The 14,151-nt window shown below is 37.4% G+C and overlaps 1 protein-coding gene across 1 annotated transcript in view; it reads right to left on the bottom strand.

The window, feature by feature from the left end:
* Nucleotides 1-5,340: 5,340 nt before the first annotated feature.
* The window catches only part of PPP1CB (protein phosphatase 1 catalytic subunit beta), a 28,871-nt gene continuing 20,060 nt past the window's right edge, over nucleotides 5,341-14,151 (bottom strand). The window contains exons 5-8 of the mRNA XM_035320597.1: nucleotides 12,948-13,019; nucleotides 9,375-9,526; nucleotides 7,710-7,844; nucleotides 5,341-7,071 (exon numbers count right to left, since the gene is read on the bottom strand). Of these exons, the coding sequence (XP_035176488.1) occupies nucleotides 6,967-7,071; nucleotides 7,710-7,844; nucleotides 9,375-9,526; nucleotides 12,948-13,019 (464 nt within the window). The 3' untranslated portion in view covers nucleotides 5,341-6,966. The remainder of the gene's footprint in view (nucleotides 7,072-7,709; nucleotides 7,845-9,374; nucleotides 9,527-12,947; nucleotides 13,020-14,151) is intronic.

Below are 14,151 nucleotides of genomic sequence, written 5' to 3'. Positions count from 1 at the left end.
TCCAAGTTATAAAGATTTATTAAGATATCCATTAAAATGTAATTCTCATAACATGTTCCCTCTCCCAGAATGTGCAATTTCTGTGAAATGCTATCTTTGAGGAAGGTGCAAAAACCTGCTCAGGAATAGCAACCCAAAATGTTAATATAAAATATTCTGGGGGTAGCTAAAGGAAAATTGCTGATTTATATATGCCCTGATATTCAGCAAAATTGCAGAAATGCTCCTAGAAAGTATTCAGAGGGAGCAGTGTGAAACACTTGTACCTACTACACCATATGTAGGTTGGGACTTCAAAGCAAAACGGGGAAAATCATTACGACAGAAAATATTTACTTACCAAGGCTAATGTCCTTTGGGCTTTAGAAAAATCAACATTGTATGTTCCTCTGCATCATGTTATAAGCTACACCAGTTTGTCCATAAGATACTTCCCCCCCGCCCCAGCTAAGCCTTTTAAATAATCAGATGCATCCAGAATATTCTCTCACATCCTAAAGATTTAAACCTTTAAAGCAACATGAGCAGATACAACCTTCTACCAAAGGGGGGAAAAAACTTCACTAAGTTGTTGTGCTCTCCGCAAGTAAAATTCAGTATTTTCAAATGATTTATCTGTAAGAGACTAGAAAACGGTAATCTTGCCTGTCTGCTTTGCTTCCTGCATTCAGCAGCAACTCTGAATAAGTTACCATTTGGGCATGCCTATCATATTTCAACAGGATGTTTGTGTGCTGCTTGTTTCTAGAGCTCTGCCAGGGAATACTATGTTATTCTCACCTTACCTTAGCATAAAGCTTTTATCTCCACCTGAAGATACAGAATAGCCTTTTCTGATCTTTGTTAAACAGCTGGATCTAGTTAGCACCTGCTTTCTGATTAGGTTGTTCCAAAGATTTGAGTTTGCAGTAAGCTAAACATGAAGCTTCACCTGCAGATACAGTTAAATAAGGCAGCAGAACCCAGGAAAGGAGCTGGCCCAGGCCACATGTAGTACAGGTACACTAAAGCTCCAGCTGTTCAGGCTGTTTCAAGACAGTAACCAGTTTTCCTTGGAAGAGATTACAATAACCACATCCTGGCAAGGGTTGGGTGGAAAGCTTCTTTTGATTTTTTTTTTTTTTTCTCATTCTCATGTCTTTGAACATAGAGGTATACAAGTATAGGGATTAACTGGAGTTAGTACAGTGGAGAACAGAATGAAATTTGGTCCCTACTACCAATTAACATGGTGAGATCATTAGTTATTTTAAACAAGGCACATACAGAACAAATAGCTGGATAATTTTGTGTGTTTCTTAACAACTTGAGAGATCTTCAAGGCAGTACCAGTTCTAGAAGTCCATGGAAGATGAGAACCTGGCAGGCCTGTAACAACACACAGTACCGCATTTGTGGCTTATCTCAGCAACTCATTTATTGTCCCAACATTGCCTTACTGTCATGTGGTTTTTGAGTGTTCGGTCCAACATGGTTTGAGGTTCCTTCAGCTTTGATCATCTGACAAAAGCAGTAAGAAGAATGCTTGGTTATAAGCCCATGAGTTGTGTGCAGCCACCTGGTTAGATGCTGTCATCAAAACCTTGGTCAACCTTTGGAATAAAGCAAGCAAAATCAGCTTCGGAAAAAGCCTACAGATGCACAAAGAGTGCACTTAAAAAATGCTACTGCCAATTAACAGAAGCAAACAGATTACGGAAAAGAAAAAACATCCAGGGTTATGCCCAAATATTTCAAGCCTGACATGAATTCACTAAATTGCTTTTTGCTACTGATAAACAAGACTACATGCTTAGTATGCAGTTCTTGTTAACAGCCAGGGCTCTTCAGATGCACGAAGAACTGGTATTTAAATGTGTACCAAAACATGAACTTCAGCTCAATTCTGTTTTGCATAAAAGATGACACTATTCTCTAAAGTACGATTAGCCCACATGGACTGAGACAGACATCCAAACACGTTGTGCTGTAGTCACCTCTGCTCCAACATAAGGAAATATTCTTTTGTTCGATATTTTTACCAGTCTATTTGAAGCCAAATATTCACATTTAGCTTCATGTACATTACAAAGGAGACGTGTCAATCATAAACCAAGTTACAATTCAAACAAGTTCGAGAGCAATACAACACTGACAGTATCACTCCGCTTCTGTGCTTTGCTAAGCTGTAATGCTACCTGTCGGGTTTGTGTAACATGCATTCCTCTCTCACAGGCCTGACAGCAATGAAAGTTCCAGATATACCAGCCACGGAAACAACGCTGTCAGTTTGCCAGGAAGAAATGAAATACGAGTTTAAAGACTAGGTTTTTACAACTATTAGCTATGCAAGCCTCCACAGAGAGGGTACCATTTTTTTGTTGTTGTTAACCTTTTGAGCTTTACAACAAAGGCCAAGCCTGGGATGCTCATGTTTGTAATCTACATAATCTGAAAATTCCAGCTATCCAAAACCGAGCTACTCGGGTCACTTTCAGTTCAAACCATGTTTGGTAGCAGCAATGTCTGTCATATTTCCATTACTAGAGAGAGAAAAATGTGTTTATCCATCCTAAACTAACCACCTACTGCTGCAGTAATTTCAGCTGACAGCTTCCACAGTACGACCGCAATATCCTCTTGGACTTGAAAGATAAGCCACAGATGGGATCTCTTCTTCATATAAATAATATCTTGCTGCTCATCAACTCCCATTTCTATAATCTTTTGACAGAAATGCAGCAGAAGACTCTGCAGGCCCTAGGAGTTCTTAGAGACAGCTACATAAGCAAGAAGAATCTTTAATCTTCAAAAGAACCTTAAATAGGGATGTAGCATATTAACAACAAAATCAAGTGCCTCCCACAGGTCTGAGGACTTTCCAGCCACAGTTTCCCAGGAAAGCAAGCACAAAGCAATGCACTGCACCAGGATACTACACGCAGTATCATACATAGCTATGTAGTCCTCTCACGGATAAGCCAGTACAAACAGTCTTCCTAAAAGGAACATGAAGCTTGCTGACACCTAGCAGTATATCCGCATAGTCACACTGCAAATTAGAATCACACTGCAAAACAAGTCAGAAACAATGAATGAAATCATCTCAAACTTGTGTCTGTAAGTATTTCTGTGCGTCTAGATGTCGCAAACAATACAGCCCACTAATATGAGACCAGTTAAAACACTTTCAGTGAGTCTATTTCCTACAACATTTTCTGGAAATAGATCAGATCAGTACAAACAAGCCTACCCATGTGGAGACAGTGCTCAGTGTTAGAGCAACATAATGATCACAGCTATATTTAAATGTGTATTTTTTCCTCCTTTAAAGTAGCTAACAATTATGAATATTTCATGCATAGAAAATATCGTTAAGAAGCATTGAAAGAAACCCTGACAAAAAAACTCAGATCAACGATCAATCAACATGAAAGACCAAAGAATTTCCCTACAGCAATACCTCAAATTAGATTAAAGCAGATTTTTCTCTAACACTTGGGTATCACAAAAAGCCTGTCAACCAACAAGAAAAAAGTCAAGATGTTGTGTGCCATGTTGCACTCCACTACGAAATCACAAATGGGTATTACTGCCAGATAAAAAAGGGGTGTGGGAGAACAGGCAGAAATACCCCTCAGTTGGTGTAGTATTTTTTGTCTCCTAACAGCTCATTCCACAACACTGTTACTTCCCAGTTCACTAACGCTGCGCTACTTAGCAGAGTTTTAACTTTGTACAGACAAGATGCTTACATGAAAAAAAGTTATCAACAATCAGTCCATTAGCAATTTCCATGGAAAACTTTGAGCACACATTGTTAGGACAGTCTGAATCTCCTGGACGTTGACTGAAGTAACCAAAAACTACAGCTAGCAGAGTCATTTCCTTTCTTCTCAGCCTTGCCCTGCTCCCCCCTAGCTAGTTATTCATACTAACACTGTCACAGCATAGATGTTTTCCATTATGCAATCTTGCCTGAAACAAGGAGAATCACACTATTAGCATGTCAATGTTTTGTGGAATCAATAAGGCTTTAATCACTTTTTCCAACTTTTTGGGACTTTCAAAGAGATTTGAACTTGAAAAGTGATTAAAATCCATGCCGCCTTTTCTAGGTCTGTATCTCTGAGATACACAGAGAAAAAAATCTACCCTATGTTATGCTTGAAATTCTAGCCCCCAAACCTTTGACAGTTTAAAAGATCAGAAACCAACATAGCTACTGCCTCACAAGGCCTGTTGCTACACCGTGAAGGATAGTATTTGAAGTCAAACTTTTCCATCAGATCTTTCAAATATTTAACACTCCAGTAAGAAATGCATACACTGCTTGCAGTTGCTGACTTCACACGATTAAATGAAAGTTATAAAAAGCTACTGATTTCTGGGCCATCTCAGTTACTTTACAAGAATTAATTTTATCGGAGCATAATTAGTTTCAGGTTCTCATTTCTACCTTTTCCAGATTGGGCAATAGATCTACATTAACATTGTAAATGTAACCTGAATTAGTACAGTAAGTTTTGTTTTCCTAACTTAGTTTTGATATTCCATACCAGAAACATCTGTAGAGGTTGAGATTATTAAACCCTGCATTTTTAACCTAGTACGGGATGATGAAGGATGTTGGCAGACATCCCAGTCACCCAGTGGTAAAGAAGCAATCAGACTCTTTAGCAATGATTGCTGCTATGCAAAAAGAGCATTTTTTTCAGGATGCCACCACTACATCTGGCTTCACAGCGTAATAAAATTAAACCAAGAATATCTTATTTCTTTAGGACACTTAAGAATGCCTGAAGATTCTCCCCTTGTGGCAGCTTCTGTAGTAAAAGCGAGCACATTATGTAGTCACAAATACAGCTTTACACCTGGACATTTCATGCAGAAGACATTGTTCCAGAAACTAAGGAAAAAATAAGAAAGCATTAATCCAGCTGTTTTGTAACGACATTTCTTATAACGGAGGCTGGCACTTGGCAAAAAAAAAAACACAGCATTTTCAGAACTCGTAAAACTAAACCTCAAGTAAGCAATGACTGAAGAACATGAAGTTACCTCATCAAGGTCTACAGAACAGATTTCATCAATTACCTTGTGAAGAACCAAAAATACTCTCTCTCACGCTGCTTTCATCACTGACTTGCAAGAACAAGCATCTTTGAGTAGTACCAGAAGAAACCTACCTCTAGATGCTAACTGGTGCTTTTTTCAAGATGGGGTAAACCAAACCATTGTTCAAAACCACAGACCAATCCAATATAAATCAGTAGCATCATAACATACATACTATTTTTAAAAAGCCCACATTTGTTGACTAACAGTAAACAGTAGTAAAAAATAACCAGTCAGACTTCATTCAAATGAATTAGACAACTTTTACTAAATGAAAAAAACTACATTTAAAATATGCATTTAAAACAAAAATGGAATTAGAAAAGAGACTTAAATCCATTTTGAAGAACTTGCTCACTGTGTCAGAAATCAATATAACTCTCGCATTATATAATGTGCCAGTTCATAAAATGTACGTTATCAGAATCTTCAATTTAACATTTTCAAAGACGATACTGAAGTCAAGAGTTTTACATCTACTGATGCACATTTAGAATGGTATAAATCTGCAGCCTTCCCCCAAAGAATCTTACAAATTCAACAATGTTCAGTAAAAGCTTTTGTATTGCATCCTAAAGCATCACAAATCTGTGCCTTTCATGTATCGTACTATAAATGTCTCTGTATCTCACCATTTGCCAATCTTTACCCTTTTGAGAAAGGAGAACTCAAAAGAAATACTGCATAACTCTTGATCATGTACAGAAATTATTGCTACTATAGTACACTACAAAGCAGAAGTCTATACAATAGTATATGAAATTTGATCATGAAAATCCAAAGGATATAATCTTTAGTGACATAAGCCTTATAATCATGTCGGACATTCATTTAGCAGTTTTAGCTCACCACTAGTCAGCCAACCTGTTGTCCACTGATGAACATCCATTTAAATACATCCTCTTATGAAAAAGAATGTCAGCTGTCAAAGGCTTAGCAAATAAGGATCTTCATGTTCTGTGGAACTATGCAAGATGAACTCTGATGCAGGTAGGGAGTTACCTGGAAGCTAAGCATGCCAAAGGTGTTTCATGCTAATAAAACTAAAGCCAAGGTACCACATAATCAAGTTACCAACTCATAGGCAATACCATTTTTGTCCTAAGTTAAATGAAGTGCCATAGCACAGTGTAATGTCAATAATTTAAAATAGTGTAGTGCACAAATTCATTGTGTGGCAGTTTAAGTTAAAAAGTCAAGACAGGTTTTTCTGTTCCAATTTACGTTGGCTGTCAAGCTATCCAGTCTGGGCATGTTGGAATTAGTTTGCCTTTTAATCACTACTGTACTATATACTTTGCATTATAACGGGGCACATATTTGCACAGCATTATTATGAGTAACGTGAAGTTAGGGGGAGGATAAAAGATCAACAGCTGTTCTAAAAAGCCCCTTTCTTACTTCAAATTCAAAGAGAGTCAGGGAATATGACTAGATACCATATTTGCATCATTCTAGCTACAAAATAACCAAAGTAAAAGCAATCAAGCAACAATAAGACCACATTACACAAATGGAACATCATGCTCTCATCTGGTTTAACTATTACATCAAGTTTTGACTGGGATGTTGGTCAACTTTAAAAACCGTGGTAAGTGTGAATATGTAGTTGCAATAGTTTTTTTTAATACTTTTTTTAAACTATGCTGGATATTAGAACTTGGAGCTATACTTGTTACAATACAGTGTCGCACATCTTTCTACTAGAAAAATTAATAAAGATCCTTTACCCGTCTCTTTAAGTTAAACGTGTGACATCATAAAGGGTGTCAAATGGCTGGATGGTTTTACAGTGCACACTTATTATATACTGTAATATGGAGTTTTGTCCTTGACAGATCTGATGGTGTTTCTACAATATTCCTTTCTTCACCTCTTCTTCGGTGGATTAGCTGTGCGAGGTGGAGTGACTGGACGTCCAGAATTCAGTCCGCCATACTGGTACTTGGCTTTCTTTTCAGATGGTTTCAATATCTTAGAGAAAATAAAGAAGTTCTTTTGAGTCACTGACAGCTGAGGACATTTCAAATGCCATTAAGCCAACATGAAATCTGCATCAGCACAAACAGGGTGGGGAGCTGGAAATCACAGCATGATCCTACAAGTTTCTGAATCCTATGTACAACAGCAATATGTAAAACTAAATCTACTTCTACTACTAAATCCCTCTAGTTCTGCCATTACGCTGGGGTGGGGAGACAGTAGGGAGAAAAGGAGCTGAGAACATCACATCCAAGGAGGAGTAGAGAATAAAACTGAATAAAACCTGAACAGAATAACTGCACTGAAAGGGTGCCATTAGTGTGCATAATTTAGTACTCTGATCACTAGGTATGACTAAAGAATCACCCAAGTAACATTGAAATGAGGATCTAAATAGAGGTAGTAACTAATACTTAGGAGTTTGGAAAACAACAAATCTCATGCAGTTGTCTGGGGGAAGAGTTGGTTTGCAATTCTACTTCTGTCCACAGACATCAGCCTGCTGTGGCACCATTTCAATACCTCCAGTATATCAACCCAGTCTAACCATAAGCATGTCAACAAGCAGATTAATACAGTCTACACAGTCCAACACTTACATGAACACTTAGTGTACAAATATATCATACCTGAAAGGAACACATCAGAGTTTCATCCACACTCATCATGCCCCCTGCATTGTCAAACTCTCCACAATAATTTGGAGCTGAGAATAGGGTGACCAACTGTCGTTTAGCAAAGAATTCATATCCATCTTCAACCACCTGTCAACACCAGAGAAATTATACAGCTCACAAACAAAAAGGTACATGTTGAAGAAAAAGGCCAGTCTTGAGGCAAACAGGACTTTTATGAATAGAATTCACTGAAAAAGTATTTTTTTGTCTCAGCTTTCAAACAGGACAGGTTCAGCCATTTTTGTCTATCTGGACAGTGAATGCCAAATCATGTAGCTTCCACTGTCTGACAATTCCAATGTTAACTACGCTTCAGCTTCCCTGTTTAGCATTTTTATACTTGCAAGTACATCCTGATCATGCACTGTCACTTTATGGATTCCCAGCATTTTATTGGTTATACACCGAATTTGGATACATTTGACCTCTTAGTTTAGAGCACAAAAGGACTACCTTCATTGCAACTGAACCATGAAGTTTTACTTAGTCCAGCATTGACTGCACAAATCTTAAGTGTAGGCTTTTGTAAATGTTGACAGTCTAAAAGCAAGGTGGTTTTGCTGTGCTTTCTCTAAGAGCACAATTCACCTTTAAAATAAAGCAAGCAGTGCAACTTATCAACTAAGGTTATTCCCCCTTCTGCAACACAGAAGCCTCGCATTGTAACACACTGAAATCAGTGCACCTCAGAATACTGCTCAGTTTAGTCCAATTGCTGTGGTCTTTTGAAAGATGTTACACTTTTTACAATGAGCTGAAGCAACTACATGAACACAAAAGAATATTAATCTGAAGTTGAGAAATCTTAACATCTATCCCGCATACTAGTATTTTTGCAGTAAAATTGTAAGAAGTATCTAAGTGTTCTGATAGGGCACCCAATCTTAGCCATACCACGATTAAAAACCTGCTTTTCTTTCACAGCAAGCTGGAGCTTTTTAAGTCAACTAAATCATGAAACTGAAATGTTACACAGGAAATTGAAACCTGATGTCCATCTAACCAGCACACTTCCTTAAAACAACTTGATAAAAATTACAAACAAAAATGTGTACTTAAAGATTGTCAATGCCAAAAATAATCCTGCTTTCTCCACATTTCAGCAAGTCAAACAAACCTATGCCAAAGTACTCTAGGTTACTGAACTAAAATAAAGGTAGCAGTGCAAGATTTTATGTACAGGCTTGTAGAAGCATTCAAAAATGTAGCAAATACTTCCACGAAGTCAAGTGGAGATCACTTAAGCCGCAATTACTTGAGATCTAATATTGAAGTGGAACAACTCTGAAACTTCAGTGTGGTTCCTTGAGTTTTTTACTTTGCCACTTTAACCCCAGAGATTTAATCTCTAATATTCACATAAAGTAGTCTGTCAGACAAATGAGATTGATCACCGGAGAAATCTAGTGTTAATATTTCACTTCATTGATATTAGAAACTCAGTTCAAATAGTCAACAGAAGTATACAGCCTTGTATTTCCTTTATTATGGAAATTTTTCTTTTTCTGAAAGTAAAACTACACCAAGTAAGTTTAAATATATCCTACAGATTACCAACACCAAAAATACATAAATTGTAGAAGGGAAAGTTTTAAGCAACAACAGCATAATTCATACCTGGTGAGCTCGACAGATCAAATCCAGATCATGACGATTCAGAAATTTACTGACCACATCAGCACCAAAAGTGAAAGAGACCCCACGATCGTTTTCACCCCAACCTTGCACATCTTTGTCTGGGTCAGACCACAGCAGGTCACACAGCAAGCCTTTGAAAGATAACACAAGTGAAGATGTTACTCTTAGACAGTACTGTTTTACAAGTAAAACAGTTTTACTGTAACTACCAGAGCAGATCTCCTAGGGGAAAAAACAAAACCACACATCCAAAGAAAAAACACCTTTGTAACAAATGCAGCAATATTTGAATTAATTATGTCTAAGACAAAACACATCTGCATAAGGCTAGAGTATAGGACAGGATTTTTCCCCTTAAAAATGATAGTACCATCAGATAAAACAAAGTAGAGCCAAACATCTCCCTGAAATAATACTTAATTGCAATATTTGACATATTTACAGTGAGCATTTGAAGAGTTCAAAAATACTGCAATGAGTGCACTTTAAAAGACAACAACTAATATCACAGCTCACCAAGCAAGCTTAGTTTGAAAGTCACAGTGAATTGTAGAATCCTGTGCAGGACCAGTTAGAAATACCACATAAAAAAAAAAAAAGTGCCTTAAGAACGTCAAAGCTTTCTTACAATACCTTAAGAACTGTGACCAAGTCAAAATTTAACAAAACAAAATTCTGGTAAATGGTTTCAAGTAGCACTTTCAGCTTGGTTGGACTACCCCTGACTTTTCAAAAAGCTTCATGCCAATCATTTTGGAACCTAAATTCAAGTAATAAAAATCTTTGTAATTTTTAGCACTGGTAAAGCACCAATCAAATCCAGATCTGTTGGCAGCACTCTCTGCTGTCAATGAAAGGTCAGCTAACACTGGAGTTAAAACTGCGTACTAAAGAGGATCCTTTTGTTCAACTGCAATGCCTCAGGCCAAAACAGCTGCAATACAAACAAGCCAAAGAGCATTCAAACTGTATCTCAGTTTGCATTGAACAGTACTTTACCTATGATGACTAAACCTTAAATATTTAAGTACTTAAGAACATTGTTTCACAACCAAGAGGAGACACAACAGGCTCTCTATCTAGCACTCAAAGTTTGATTTCCAGTTAAGCCAAGTTATAGCTACACAAAATAATGAAGACGCTTTTAAAAATAAAAGATCTTGTGAGTTATATTCAAGCAAAATCAATGTCAGAAGCTTGTTGTGCAACTGGACTATTTTGTCTTTATATACAGCTATCAAATGGTTTTTGGCAACAGTTACAGTTCCCCTGTAGAAGCTTGCATTTATTTTATTTGCTTTTGGAAGATGTAACAGAGCAAGTAGAACTCCATTTTAATTATCTATCCAGAAATAAATTACTGAATACAGACATCATTTGATGATAATTTACTGAAATTCAGTTCTATACTAAATAAAACATTTTTCAAAACATAGTAATTTCAACTGCAGTCCCTAGGGGTTTCTTGGCAGGAATTTCCAACTAGTGGCAGAAGCTGCTTGTCTCAACTGCTTAGGAAGCACTTCCTCTTCTCCCTCAAAGAAGGGATTATCTTTCAGGTCATACACAGTTGTAAGCTAATTTGTCCTATAATTTCTAACAGCTGTATAACAGAACCCTACACAACAAGCTTGTCCCGTCTACACAACTGAAACTAAACCTTGCCACCCCAATAGGCTTATTTTAACATACAACACCTACCATGACAATAGGTTAGGCTGCCTGGAAGAACACAGCTTCAAGACATTCAACATTGCACAAGAGGTTAAGTTTCCTAATAAGTGAATGGTCAGCAAGGCCAACCAGAACACCTTGGCCAGTTATACCTTGGCCTCACAAAATGCAACTACAAGTGTTACTAGAGCAAGTGATTTAAGTTGGAATACAGACTTAGATTTGAGCAAACAGCTTCCAAACCCCATGAAAAAGCCACCAAAATAAGAGGTCTTGAAACTGCAGCTGATGTTGCAAAGGCCTTTTCCATCAGACTACAAGAAGCTATCATAGTGATCTAATAGATCTAATCTTACCAGCACAAGCCACAACAACATCTACTAGTAATTTCTATGATTTCTAACAGAGGCATTCATGAAGTGACATCCCTGCAGAAATGGACAGCTTTTAAGAACTCATAACTTTCACAGCAGCAAGACTGCTTCGGTTTATTTTCCACAATACTTACTTCCATTCAATAATATCAGTTGCCTTAAGAAGGCCCAAAAAAACAAAGTCCTTCTATGTCACTGTCACTTTTACCTCTGCTGGTAAACATCTGGCTATTGCTTCTGAAAGCAAAATGAAGACAGCAAACCACTCAGTGGATCAAAAGCTTTTTTAAAGAAATCTGTGCTTATTTTTAGGAGGTACTAGGAATGCATGATTTCAGTGGAGTGTCCATGGCAACTGGAATTACATTCTGCAAGGGCATTCCTGAAGTGGGGGTGGTTCAAGCAGTAGTATTAGCCTGTTGAATAAAACTACCTTTTCTGAAAGATCTGATAAATGTAAAGTTTGACTCATTTGTACTGACATTTAGGTTGATATGAAGTGAATTATAAATAGCATGAGGAAGAACTTGAGTATTTCTGTATTATAAATGACTACTTCATCTAGTAACGCATCTCAGTTTCAAGTGTGCATACACCAGCTTCTACTGAAGTATAGTTGGTTAAAGGACAATGGATATTAAAATCAGACCCTGAATTACTCCTGTGCGGTAACATTGAACATGTTACAGGAAGTAAAATACTTCTGTTCCAAGGTTTAACTGTAATAGTTTGTGTTTCCAGAAGCTTTATATGTGATAAGCCCTCTACAAGTTAACTTAAAATATTGCTTTCAACAGTAGTCTTAAAAAAAAAAAAAAAAAAAAAAAAAAAAAAAAAACACTATTGTACTGCTTGACAGCCTTTTCAATCCACTAGTTACAAAGGTTAGAATAAACAGGCCACTACAGAAGGTAATTAATACCATTCAGAAGATTATTGAATGCAAATTTCCAGTGCTTTCTGCACAATACATGTAAGCGAAGTATAACATATTAGCAGAAGAAAAACTCATGACTGGCATATTGATACAAGCAATGAAATTCTGATTACTCTGAAATGGCTATACTTTACAAATCTAAAGAGGAAGGAGACATCACCACTGGCCCCAGGTAAAGAGAAGCCCAAATACTTCAAATAATACTCAGCAGCCTTTAAACTGTTATGTTCTTTGATAGACTATAATGTTTGGGTGTGCCTAGCCTAGTCAAAGCAAGAAAAAGAACAAGCTGTTGAGTTTCATTTGATCTTCCATTAGATTTCTGAGTTTAAGGCAGGCTTGGATAGGATGTCTTAGTCTGTTATAACAAGCAATAATGATGTGGGCAATAACCTCTAGCAGTATCATATAACTGAGCCATCATGAGGAACAAGACTCATGTCCTGCAAGGAAGTCAGGGAATACTGTACTGAGTTAATGACTTCAGTCATTGCACTGCCTGTACAGAAACTGATTAAACCTGTTTCATTGCTAACACCAACTTACAGTAAATTCCTTGTCACTCACCTGTGTCAGGAACATCGGTAGGTCTCATAATTCTCCGGATCTGCTCCATTGACTGGAGATCTGGAGACAGTCCTGTAAGTACAAAAAACCCAAGTGTTTTATAAACACATTTACCTGTTAAAAAAGGGTTCCCACGAACAAACAATTAAAGATTCAAAGTCATACAGCATCCATTGTTTCCACTGTAATATAAACAAAACAGTTTTCTGCAAGACCATGAAGCTCCTGAATGGAAGGACATAGAATAACACAAGTGAAGAAGTTTTAACTGTTCTCCTACCATGCCACACAGCACAGAACTCTACAGCTAAGTATGCTCTCAAAAAGTGTGCTACAGAGAAAGCCAGTACAATTAATATGGATGCAGATTACCTTCTTTGCAAGCAACTTACTTTCTAAAAGTTACAGGAAAATACCAGCTTTATAAACCACAAGCCAAAGCAGCCTGCAGGTATGACTAAAATTGTAAGCAAGTTTCAGTGTGCTACCACCCATCAGTTGAGCTGCAGTCACTGGATGCTGTCAGTGAATACTAGACTTTGCAACTGCAATAGATGGGGAGCACAAAGGTAGTCAGGTAGTCATCTACTACAGCTCAGCTGCTTAGTCATTTATAAAACCACAGTACCTTGATGAGTCAAGTCATTTATCACACAGAACACACCTCTTTTTGCATAGTTTTGTCATATTAGCATGTACTTACAGCCAAAGGATGGGGTTCCAAAGCTACCCTGAACTGCTTAGGTATGCACTCCAGAACTATTTTACTTGGCATACAGGCATGAAAAAAGCCTACTAGATGCTCTGGGATCTTAACATGACCTTAACTAAAGGTATAAAAGTGAGCTGAATACTTAAGTGACCTATGACAAGTTCACCAAATAAAGGAAGAGAGCCTGTAGTTATAATGTGATCAAATGTTTTGTATTAGCAAGCCATACCCGTTTTACACAGTCCAGAATTTTGAACATGACAGGAAACCTGCCACTGGAGAGGAGTCACCACATAAAGTAACTTCAGCTGACATCCATGTTTGGACAGTGGCAATGTACCTTTTGGATGAACAATGACTCCAACACATATGATGTAAAGAAGGACCTGAGGAACTTTCCTTCAAGTATTATTAAAAAAAGCTGAAATCTTAGTGGTTTCATGATAAACGCCTTCTGTCCTTGTCAGCTTGTTCAAGGTATCTTCATGACAA

Source organism: Oxyura jamaicensis, chromosome 3 (assembly GCF_011077185.1).
Source record: "Oxyura jamaicensis isolate SHBP4307 breed ruddy duck chromosome 3, BPBGC_Ojam_1.0, whole genome shotgun sequence".
Lineage (NCBI taxonomy): Eukaryota > Metazoa > Chordata > Aves > Anseriformes > Anatidae > Oxyura > Oxyura jamaicensis.
This window is presented reverse-complemented; position numbering and strand designations above follow the sequence as displayed.